Source organism: Alexandromys fortis, unplaced genomic scaffold, assembly GCF_014885135.2.
Source record: "Alexandromys fortis isolate MF-2015 unplaced genomic scaffold, M_Fortis_MF-2015_v1.1 scaffold_140, whole genome shotgun sequence".
NCBI classification, from domain to species: domain Eukaryota; kingdom Metazoa; phylum Chordata; class Mammalia; order Rodentia; family Cricetidae; genus Alexandromys; species Alexandromys fortis.
In genome coordinates this window covers 2,848,799-2,860,672 of record NW_026068048.1, presented here as the reverse complement: position 1 = coordinate 2,860,672, position 11,874 = coordinate 2,848,799, and the positions used below count along the sequence as shown (strand labels likewise).

Sequence of the window (11,874 nt, the reverse complement as noted above, 5' to 3'; positions counted from 1 at the left end):
CCTTCTGTAAGGAACCCCAATAAACTCACTTGTTCACCAAACCAGGCTGGGGTGGATTCATTTCTTTAGTCTGTCGTTAGTGTCCACTCTGGGATGAATAGATGCTTGTTCACACCTCCCTAGAGAAAGTCATACCACACAGCCTGAGAAGATTTCCTCCTTCCCTTCCTCCCTCTGAGGAACCCCAGAGTCCCAGTTCTCCTGTCTAGACAGTCTTGCCTCAGTTTCCTTATCTGTGCACTGGGGCGACCAACAAATTAGCTGAGCAGGGCACAGAACAAGGAGTGAAGTGACCATTGGATATGAATCCAGGTCTGTGTCAGTTCACACACCTCCAGGGGCTAGTGCGGGGCTGCCAGGTATAGCTAGAGCTAAGGATGGGACAGTGGAGAGAGGCCAGGTCCCCTTGGGTACAGAGGGCTCAGTTTATTTCACCAGGAGGACAAGATTCCTCTTCTTGCCCCGGGTGGGACGAAAGACCACCTTACAGAGAAGCCCCCCCACAACCAGGAAGGAGACCATCAGCAGCATCAACTTCAGGCCCCTGAGGACGGAGTCCGCTTTGCCTAGCTGGGCCCTGTGCTGCCAACGCCCCTGGCCTTTGGTTTGTCTCTCAGCCTCCAGCAGTTCCACAGAAGCTGCGGGGCTGAACTGGGCTATCAGTTCCTGTTCCACGAAACATCTGTAAATTGCCGGCTGGAAGATCTGCAGCTGCTGGCCACCGCTGACCGGGTCCATTAAGCTGCCCGTGACCTTGCCAGAAAGCTGGTCCTGCCAGGTCAGGGAAGTCTCGTTGACTTCCCAGTGAACAGGCCTGGATGGAAGAAACAAAGAGTCATACTTCAGGGTCCTGCAGAGAACGGGGGACTGAAGGTAGCTGGAGACAAGAGCTCCCCTTTCCCTCCATGGAGCCCTGTATACGTCACGAGGGGGCTGCTGGGGAGGTATGGCCAGGGAAGCTTCTAGACTTCTACCTCTGACTGGCTGGGTGACCTAAGCCAAGGCCACTAGTTTCCATTTCCTCATCTGAGAGCAGTGCTATAGTGGTGGCACCTGCCTCGGGGTAATTTGAAAGACTTTGGAGAACTGTCCCCTCCATCGGCATTGCCTCCCCTCTGCTTCCCCCACGTATAATGAATGCCCAGCCACACTAGCGTGCTAGGACTTTCCAGCCACGCTGCCCCGGGCCTCCATATTTTTTCTGCCATCTACTTGGAGCACCGTCCCTCAAAGCACAGCTTTCTCTCGTCTCCTTCTGCCTTGGCAGGAGTGACCGGTTCTCAAAAGAGCCTTCCTTGACTGCCTCCCCACTTAGAATTTTAATTTCTCCCAACTGCCACCAGCCCTTAGCAACGTTTAAAATACTGCATTTCAAGCTAAATGAGTGGACACCAGGGATCCTTGCACTCAGAGGGCTGAAGAAGGAGGATGACAAATTTGATGCTAGCCTGGGCTACATAAGGAGAATCCCCATTCTCAAAAAGAGAACTCATCAGTTTAAAACGTCGTGTGGTTTTATTTGTCCTGAAAGAAAAGGAGAGTTGATTGTTCGGAGTAAGTAGGAGGCTATGCTCCTCACTGTGTCCTGGGCACCTTACTGAGTGGGTGGATGAATCGGGTCCTCGTGTTCAGGGATGACAGAGGGGATCCTGAGCAGACAGTGATGTTAAGAATGCCTCTGTAGAACATGAAAGTTTTGCCAGACCAGATCCTGTGGCCAGTAGCCCTCTCAAACATCACAGTTAGTCCACGAGGCCCAGACCAGTCTTGAGTGGGACAGGGCCCATCTGAAATCTCTGTATTTCCCAGAATCTCAGAATGTAACCTTACTTGGAAACTGGGTTATTGTCAAAGCGTTACAATGACATCATATTGGAGTAGAGTGGCCTTGAGGTCCAAAGAGTCTGGTGACCTTTTGGAGCCAAGACAGATAAAGATACCCGGGATGGAGGCCAAGAAGTGATGGAGGCGGGGATGGGGAATGAAGCTTCCAGCTCAGAAATGTCAGAGAATCTCTGGCTCCCACAGAGGCTAGAAAATCAGGGGTGGAGAGGAAGGGCAGCCTCCTAACGGCTTGCTGCTGACTTCCAGGCTCCACAGTAGTGAGAGAATACAATTATCATCATTGCCGTCATTGTTGCCTTCGTCTCATGATGTAGCCTTGGCTATCCTGGAACTCATAGGAATTGACCTGCCTCTGCCTCCCAAGTGCTGGGATTAAAGACATGTACCACCTACCCAGCCGGTTTTATTGTCTTAGGCCACCCCAGTTTGTGGTGCTTTGAGCTATAAATGAGTGCAACTCCTGTGGTCAGAAGTATCATCAGTGGAAAACATATTGGAGAAAACAAATGAAAAAGACAGAAACTTTTGGCTCATGGTTTTGGAGGTTTCAGTCCAAAATTGGCCAGACCTACTGCTTTTGAGGCAAGCCGATATCATGGTAGTGAGAGCATACCACGTGGGTCTGAATTTTATGGGTGCCAAAAGAAATCATTGGATCCTTTAGAACTGGAGTTACGAATAGTTGTGGGTAGTCATATGGGTGCTGGAAACTGAACCTGGGTCCTATGTAAAAGCAGCAATTGCTCTTAACTGCTAAGCCATCATGTGTATGTGTCTGTGTACATGCATGCATGTGTCTATATATACATGCATGTGTCTGTGTACTGCATGCACGTGTATGTGTATACATGTGTCTGTGTATGTGCATGCATGTTTGTATATGTACACTCAGTCAATCAGGACCCAGATGGTTCCCTGGCACTTCTATAAAATCAGACTCCCAGGCAGTGATGGCGCACTCCTTTAAGCCCAGCACTCAGAAGGCAGAGGCAGAGGCAGGTGGATCTCTGTGAGTTCAAGACCAGTCTGGTCTACAGGGTGAGTTCCAAGACAGCTGGGGCTACACAGAGAAACCTGTCTCGAAACAACAACAAATCAGACTCCCTGCAGTTTTAGGGACAGGATGACTGCAGGAGTCAACAGAGGAGGAGGGAGAAGATTGTCTCCAAGACTCTTGGGGGTTCCCTGGACCCTAAGCAAGGAGCTCACTCCAGGACTCTGGCAGTGAAGCCATTTCCTGCCTCCAACTCTGAGACCCCACAGAAACGAACTTGTGCCTACGTTGCTTTCCATCCTCTAAGACCCACGCTTCTGAGACTAGCAGTGCCATGCTGAGACCTGCTGCTGCAGAGACCCGCGAGTGCCACTGTAAACCCTTAGCATGCGCTGCAACCAAGAGTTCAAGCCTGCTCCATTGATCGACTGCCACATTGTTTCCACACTTTAAGACTGACAATGAAGTTCCTCCACGTTATCTTCTTCCCGCTCTGCCCAATCCATTCTTGGAGTAGGGTAGGACAAGAACCAGGTTGGAGGTGGGAGATGGTCTCCACTGGCTACTTCCTTACGGGCTGAGCCACCTTCCCAACCTTCTAAGATCTTATCGGTTCAAGCATTGATCAAAAAGCTCAAGTCTGAGGTCCTGCCCTAGTTTTAACTAATCCGTTTGACACAGCTTAAGATCACCTGAGAGGGACTGCCCAGATCAGACTGGCCCGTGGATGTGTCTGTAGGGAATTGTTGACTGATGTATGAGGACCCAGTCTACTGTGGGCAGCACCATCCCCTAGGTATGTGGTCCTAGGTTGAATGAGAAAGCTATCCACACATGAACCTATGAGACAGCAAAGAGCATTCTCCCACGGTTCCTGCCCTGACTTCCCTCAATGAGAGGGGAAAAAAAAGCAATGAAGAGAATCAATATTAGCAACCTAGAAGGTTTTTATCTTATGGACTCTTCTGACCCAGCTGGAGATGATTCTTCTAGCCATTTCTATCACCTACATTCTGACATTTATGGCGGAAACAACTATACTTGTATTATTCCCGAACCTCAGACTCCATACACGCATGTCTTTCTTCTCCTTTTCCATCTCCTCCCTGATTTTCACTCCAAGCACCTTCCTCCAGATGCTCCAGAATCTCAAGGGCCCAGAGAAGAAAATTCGCCGCGCTTCTGTGTGACCCATCTTGACATGACTTTAGAACTGAGCTCCACAGAGTGTGTGAGTCTTGCTGACACTGTGATCGCATTGAAGCTATTTCCCAATATGGGGTCATCGCACACCCAAAGGTCCCCTGGCAGCTTACTACAATGGCTCAGGCCAGTAGTTGTGGCTTTTACCTTGATCCTCCAATTGCCTCTCTGCAGCCTTCCCAGGGTGGGTGATTTTGTAAGAAGCCTGACTAAAATTCTTCTGTGGACACAACTTTCCTGGAAAATGAACTCTCCATGGTGGTGACTGTCTTCTGGGGGCCACACCAGGCCCTTACCAATAAAGTCTTATGCATGCATTGTTAAGGGCATGCTGAGAAAAATGACCCACAGAAGACTGGGGGAAGCCTTTGGGGCTTGTGGGTCTCACCTGATTGCCGCCGTTTTATTCTTTAGGGATACATAATGTCTGTCTACACTTAACATCAACACAAGTTCACAGAGAATCATGGGAAAAATCTTTTTCCTGACTACCCTCACTCAGTCCTCTGCTCTGCACCTGAGAAATGAAAGTCAAATAGATGATTTTTTAAAAAAGGGTTGGTGGCAAAAGAAGTTAGGGAGAAGAAACTCTTCATGTACATCTTGAACCCAGGGGACTTTTAGGCCCATATAATTATGGTTTTTGTCAGGCTGGAGAGATGGCTCAGTGGTTAAGAGCACTGGTTGCTCTTCTGGAGGACCATCCAAGTGGTTTCCCACAGCATCTATCACTCCATTTTCAGGGGATTCTATGTGCTCTCTGGCCTTTTCAGGCAGTAGGCACACACATGGTGAGTGTACATATATGCAGACAAAACACAAATACATATAAATTAAAAATAATTTTATATTTTTACTTTATATGTATTAATATAAAGTAATAATAATTTTAAAATTGGCCTACTGGAAAATCACTATGACCTAACAGTTTGCTGAGTTTTGGCGATACCCGTTCTTGCTCTTTAAAGATGGGACGACAGAGGTGGAGAGACAGCTACTGGTCAGGAACACTGGCTGATCTTTCATAGGGCTAAAGGTACATTCCCAGCACCCACATGACATCTCACAACTATCTGTAGCTCCAGTTCCAGGAGATCTGATGCCCTCTTCTGGACCCCAAGGGTACTGCACACATGTGGTGTGCATACTCAGATGTAAACAAAGCATTCAGCACATAAAATAAAAATACATCTCTAAAAAACTAAAGAAGGGATTTCTGGGATTCCATTAACTTGGGCCTCTTTCTGATTATTTTCACATACAAAGAAAATGTGGATGCTGGCAGACAGAAAGCCATCTATCAGGCAGCAGCTGAATCTTTCAAGCATCCTTTATCAGTCTAAAGTAGCTTCCAATCCCTCCTCTTGTTGAGACAGGGTCTCACCGTGCAGCCCTATGTGGCTTAGAACTCGCTATGTAGATCAGGACAGCCTCAAACTGAGAGATCTGCCAGAATGTGCATCCTCAGTGCTTGAATTAGAGGCGTGCACCACCATGCCTGACTCAGCTTTCTACCCCTTTGGATCAGATCTTTGATTGCAGTGCTGTACTCTGACAAAGTACACACAAGCACACACACACTAACACACACACACACACGTGTGCACACACAAACTTTAAGTATTGCCACTAATTCTAAATCCTTAAATATCACAAAAGTACATTAATAAATAAAAAGTTTTCTCATTTAAAGCATATTTTAACATAATTATTTAGAATTGTGAGACTGCTTTTCTTCATGTTGAGTACAATGGCTTTATTTGTTCTAATAAAATGTTTAATAGTTATAGCATATAATTAAAAAGAAGAGGAAACAATAGTACATTTAAAATAGTCACACTGTTTCCAAAATATTCATAGTCTTCCTTCACAAAATTCTCTTCTACATTCCTAGTGACTTTACGTACAACCATGAACTATCTCATATGTAATGCTCCATTAAAATGGTTTTATCAGGGCTGGAGAGATGGCTCAGCTGTTAAGAGCACTGCCTGCTCTTCCAAAGGTCCTGAGTTCAATTCCCAGCAACCACATGGTGGCTCACAACCATCTGTAATGAGGTCTGGTGCCCTCTTCTGGCCTGTAGGATTCGACACAGATACAGACAGAATATTGTATACATAATAAATAAATAAATAAATAAATAAATAAATAAATAAATAACTATTAAAAATGGTTTTATCAAAGATTAATCCTATAGATTCCTCTATATGACTCTTACAAGCTGAGTGGATAAACCACCAGAGGCAAGAGGAAAAGTGTGATTTAACCAGAAGACCTCAACTGGGGAAAAAAAAAGCCCTGACTAGTGCCTACTCTTCCTTTGTTCATATCTGTACCAAGAGTGGCATCAGCTGTATCCACAATTCCATAGAAAACTTTACTGATGTCTTTGGAAGGTCATGTAGTCAGTGAGCAACACGGTTCCCTGGATCTTTGAAGACTCTTGTTTCAAATAATAAAAGAGAAATTAATGAGTGTGAGGCTCTTAAGGATGTTAAAAAAAAAAAAACCTCTTCCCATACAGTCAGGATACTTTAGAACACATATTATTCTAGCTGTGTGTTTCAGAAAGGTATGTTCCAGCATCCCTGGCTTCCTCTCATGCTCTCACTGACTCCTGATGACTGCCAATGGAGCTAACCTGCCAAGACACCCCTACTAGCCTGGCACAGAGTCCACCACAAAGAACCCTGGGACTAGAAACCAGGGTCTGAACCGGCAAAAGGGTCCCATCACCTGTAGATGGATGCAAAGGGACAGAAGATCAGGGTGGATTCTGTCTCCTCCGTGAGCCTGAAGCTATCGAAGATGACATAGTCTCCACCAAACATATGGCCTTGGCACATCTCATAGCAGACCTCCACCTGCATCTCTGGCCTTACTCGGTCATAAAATCCCTTTGTATCTCCCAAGTAGATCCCACAGGGTACAGGCTCCTCCAGGGGCTCCTTAACATAGCAGTAACCCAGGCGTTTGCGCTCCCCCAGGCGTTTAAAGTCGTCCGGGTTTTGACAGTTGTTGCATTTCTGCCAAGGTTCCCACCGGGTGTACAGTATCTCTCCGTGGCCCAGGTTCAGTGTGTCATTCATCAGGGGCTCCTGATTCAGGTCTAGGTGCGTGACGTGCAGCCTGGTGACATCCTGGAAGTCAATCTTATACCCCGTCACTCGGGTCCCATTCTCGTCCTGGCATTCGTAGAAGCCTGTGCTGAAGGGTGATGGGTTTTGGATCAGGAGGTGACTCTCTGGATCACTGGAAATACCGGAGACGCTAACGGGTTTGTCATCTATGTCCAGCCCGAAGAAGAACCAGCGTGCCTTGGAGACGCTGCATTCCAAGAGCACATCGTTGTTGGAGAGGAGGGCCAGTTGACATTCCTTGTCCTGGGGACAAGTGACAGGCAGGTGGAGCCCCAACACCGGGAGAGCAAAGCTGAGCAGTATCCACAGGATGGTAAGCATGGTGGACTGAGAAGGTGGCTGTGTGCTGGCCACCAGCCTGGACACTGTGACGTCATTCATGAACTCAAGCCTCTGTTGAGCAGAGAGGTGAGCAAAGAGGCTGGAAGCCACCACCACCCACTGTGACAAGTTGGGATGTCATTTGTCTGGTCAGGGTCTTTCTCTGTCATCTGTGTTGCCAAGAGGTGATTTTCACGTCCAGGGAGTGGCACTGGTGTCCCACATGTGAACATTCAACACACTGTTCCTTTATGTGTACTCTATGTGTACACATTGTCTCTCGGTGTAGCCCTGACTGCCTCGGAACTATGTAGCCCAGGCTAGCCTCGAACTCACAGAGCTTCACCTGCCTCTGCCTCCTGATGGTGGGGTTAAAATTAAATAAATTTTAAAAATTTTATTTTCATGTATGCGTATGTATGTTTGTGTGAGTTTTCGTGTCCCACGTGTGCAGGATCCCAGAGAGCAGAAGAGGTGTCAGGTCCCCTGGAACTAGAGTTACAGACAATTGTGAGCCTCCGTGTCGGTCCTGAAAACTGAACTCGGGTCCTCTGGAAAAGCAGTGTTCTTTAGAAAACAAACAAAAAAAAACAAAAAACAACAACAACAAAAAAAAACCTTTTATTCTGTGTGGCTTTCATATCATTTGCATCCCAGTCCCCTCACTTCTGCCTTTTGCCCTTGCAACCACCCCAAAAATTAAAAAATAATTTTTTTTTTTCGAGACAGGGTTTCTCTGTAGCTTTGGAGCCTGTCCTGGAACTAGCTCTTGTAGCCCAGGCTGGCCTCAAACTCACAGAGATCCACCTGCCTCTGCCTCCTGAGTGCTGGGATTAAAGGTGTGCGCCGCCACCATCGCCCAGCCCAAAAATCAAAATGTAAAAGTAAAATCAAAAGAACAAAAATCAAAAACCAAACCAAAACAACAACAAAATTTTTTTTTAAAAAAAAAAATCTCGGCATGGAAGCTGTAGTGTGGCTAGTGAGTCACACAGCATATATACCCTTTAGTCCATACATCTTTACTTCTAAGTGTTCATTGCAAGGAGTCACTGGTCTGGTTCAAGGCCTCTGACTTTTGCTGCCCTATCAGTAACTGAGCCCTCCTTGGGACTGCTCTTGGGGATCCTGTTGTTGCCCTGTGTCGTTGAGATCTGCAGCTTAGGATCTCAGGTCCGGCCTCCTCACCTGCTCCAGCAGGTGACAGATGAGGTGGATGTTGGGGCAGGATAACTCATAGCTGTCCCACAGTCCTGGTTCTGGGCCTGGGCTGATCAGTCTACCAGCCTTCCCTCACCATCACCACTCAAGTGAGCTCTCCAGCCCTGCCCCGGCTAGCTCCCCCAGTGCAGCAGACAGCAGGGACAGGGGCTGGTTTCTCCTGCTCTCACGCCCTCAGTCCAGCTCACCCACACTCACACCACAGCCAGCTCTACCACTTTGCCCAGGGAAGGCGCAGGGCCCACTCTCCAGACTGCTGCACCTGGTGGGGGACAGGACCAGCTCTTTCCTTCTCATGCCCCTGAGGCCAGCTCTCCCACCTGTCACAGTGGCAAGGGATGTGTGTGTGAAGGTCATATTTCTCTTATCCTTGCCACCCCATGGCATATGAGGGACAGGGTGGGGACATCTCTTCTGCTCTCATGCCCACAGGCCTGACTCGCCTGTGCCCCCCCCTAACAGGGTCAGCTTTAGTGTGCTGCCCAGGTAAGGTGCAGAGCCTGCTCTCTCAGCTGCTGAGGTAGCAAGGGGTAAGGGGTAAGGAAGGAGAGGGAAGGGAGGTTTTGTAACCAGTGCTCTTAATCACTGAGCCAACTCCCCAGTTCCATTCCCTGAAAAAAAAAAAGTCTTAATTTCATGTGTAGGTACCTGCATGTATGTCTATCTACCACATGTGTGCCTTTTACCCAAGGAAACCAGAAAAGGACGCGGGATTTCCTGGAGTCACAGAACCAAAGCTCTTAACCACTGAGCCCTCTCTTGAGCTCCCTGACACACTTCTTAAGGGTAGAGCTGTGGCCAAATCCTTGCAGGTTCTGATTTTCTGTATCTCTCTGGGCACCCCATTCATGTTAACTTCCGCCCTGTTTTCCAGAACATTCCAACCAAGCAGAGGCATTCATGCTTCAAGACCTTTGGACTTGTTGGTCCCTAACTTTCCCTCCAAGATAGCTGCAAAATTCAATTGGTCTTAAGTAAATACATATTGTTCCCAGTTTCTTCTAGCCCAAATCTTTCCCTAAATACCTTCTCAGACGGGAAATCTGAGGTGATCCAGACATTGTAGCAGACATCCAGTAGGACCATTGTATCTGTGGTAAGCATTAGAATGAAATAGTTGTTTGCTACTGTGTCTGGGGCAAACCTCCGAATGAACAGTTCTTTTCTAGAAGTACTTCGACCTTGAAGGAGTCCTTGTGGGAGACGGCAGTTCTTTTCTGCTATCTACAGAGCTGTTTTTCTGAAGGAACGGGAGAGCCTTTGCATGGCTTTAGTCACAGCACGGTCCTGGCACACCTGGATGTCCTCGATTCTCGGGCACAGCAAACAGTGCACGATAAGGATTGACCTGGGGGGCATGATGATTTCCTTCAGAAAAACATAGAGGGCAGACCAGGGGCTTTGGTGTGAGGAACTTGATTTACCCTCCCTCCCAAAAAAACAACTTTTGTATAACAATCAATCAGCCTTTAATGATTGTTCAAGGTTCAATTCACAGAAACTTTCTCCCTGAGTCTTGGAGTGACCCCTTTCTACCACCAACCCACACAACACAAAACACCGGGCAAAGCATGATTTTCTGTGGTCCAGTCACTGCAGAGATATTTGGTGATTATCAAATGCCAGCCATCAACTCTTTGGTTTTTTGAGACAGGGTTTCTCGTTGGAGCCTGTCCTAGAATTCGCTCTGTAGACCAGCCTGGCCTTGAACTCATGGACATCCTCCTGTCTCTGCCTCCTGAGTGCTGGGATTAAAGGTGTGCACCACCACTGCCCTGTACCAGGTATCACTCTTAATAAAGAAACAAGGCTTCTGGCAACACACGTCACACAAGGTCACGTGTTACTATCTCTGTCAGTCATGGGAGTTACATTTGAGAATCCTGCTAGAATGCTGGCTATGGATTAACTGTTCCAAAGGGAAACAGCCTCTGGCCATTCAAACGTCCTCAGCTAGTCCTTAAGAACCGTGCGTTTGTGGAGATTTTTCTTTAAAACTACCTGATTTTTTTTTGGGGGGAGGGGGGTGTTTGTTTAATCTGGTTTTTGTTGTTGCTTACACGTATTCTTGTGTGTGTGTGTGTGTGTGTGTGTGTGTGTGTGTGTGTGTGTGTGGTGAATGAATGAGTTTATTGGATTTGCTTACAGGAGCAGAAATGACTCAAAGACAGATGCATCAACAAAACCCACCCCAGCACCAGTGATAACTCACAAAAGCCGGGAACCTGGAGCCCACTGCCCAGCCACAGGTTGGAGAGTGGCCTTTCCAGGGGCCTCGGATGGTCTAACCCTCTTCCAGACAGCTCAGCTGGTTTCCGCTTCTTCCAGGCAGGTGGTTTGGTCTCAGAATCTTCTCAGCTTTTATTGTTTACTCTGGCAGGAAGGGACCTAGTTAATCTGGTCAGTTCCAGGGACTTCCTGAAGCTATTCTGAGTTGTTTACTTTCCTGCTTAAGGAGCTTCCCTATGGGATGGATTGTTTCAATCGGGGAGACCAGTACACAACAATGGGTGTGCCTGCACACGCAGGAATGCACGGAGCATGGTGCCTGTGCGGAAGTCAGAGGACAACCTGTCAAAGTCATTTCTCTTTCTCCACCATGTGTGTTCTTGGGACTAAACGCAGGTCGTTGGATTTGGTGGCAAGCACTATTACCCACGAAGCCATCTTGAAGACCTTATTTTGGTTTTTGAGACAGAGTCTCACTGTGTAGCCCTAGCAGACCTGCAACTCTCTTTGTAGACCAGGCTGTCCTCAAAGTCATAGAGATACACTTGCTCTGCATCCCAAGTGCTGGGACTAACTTAAGATAATTTAGAAGGAGGCATTAGTACTGCTCCTACAGACATGGAAAGATAATGGATGGAACTAACAATGATGTCGTGTGCCTATAATTCCAGTACTTAGGAGTCAGAAGCAGGAAGATCCTGAGTTCAAGACAAATCTGGGCTATATAATGAAACCCTGTCTCAAAATACCTTGAGCTGGGGACGATGTGGCTTAGAGGTAGGGTGTTCTAGAATGCCCAAAGCCTCGAGTTTGATAACCACAGCAAACAAAATAAAAACAAAAACATACTACAGCTATATACGCGTGTTTTAGTCAGTGTTCTATTGCTGTGAAGAGACACCATGACCATAGTAAATC

The 11,874-nt window shown here is 47.3% G+C and overlaps 1 protein-coding gene across 6 annotated transcripts in view; it reads right to left on the bottom strand.

Annotated features, from left to right (window-relative positions):
* Positions 1 to 426: 426 nt before the first annotated feature.
* Fam187b (family with sequence similarity 187 member B) overlaps positions 427 to 11,874 on the bottom strand; it is an 18,829-nt gene continuing 7,381 nt past the window's right edge. For 3 of the 6 annotated variants that reach the window (XM_050119001.1, XM_050119000.1, XM_050118999.1), the window contains exon 3: positions 427 to 814. In XM_050119001.1, the coding sequence (XP_049974958.1) occupies positions 427 to 814 (388 nt within the window). Of the gene's footprint in view, positions 815 to 3,897; positions 4,047 to 6,781; positions 7,507 to 11,874 lie in introns of those variants that run through there. The other 3 variants (XM_050119002.1, XM_050119003.1, XM_050119005.1) reach the window with 3 other exon arrangements.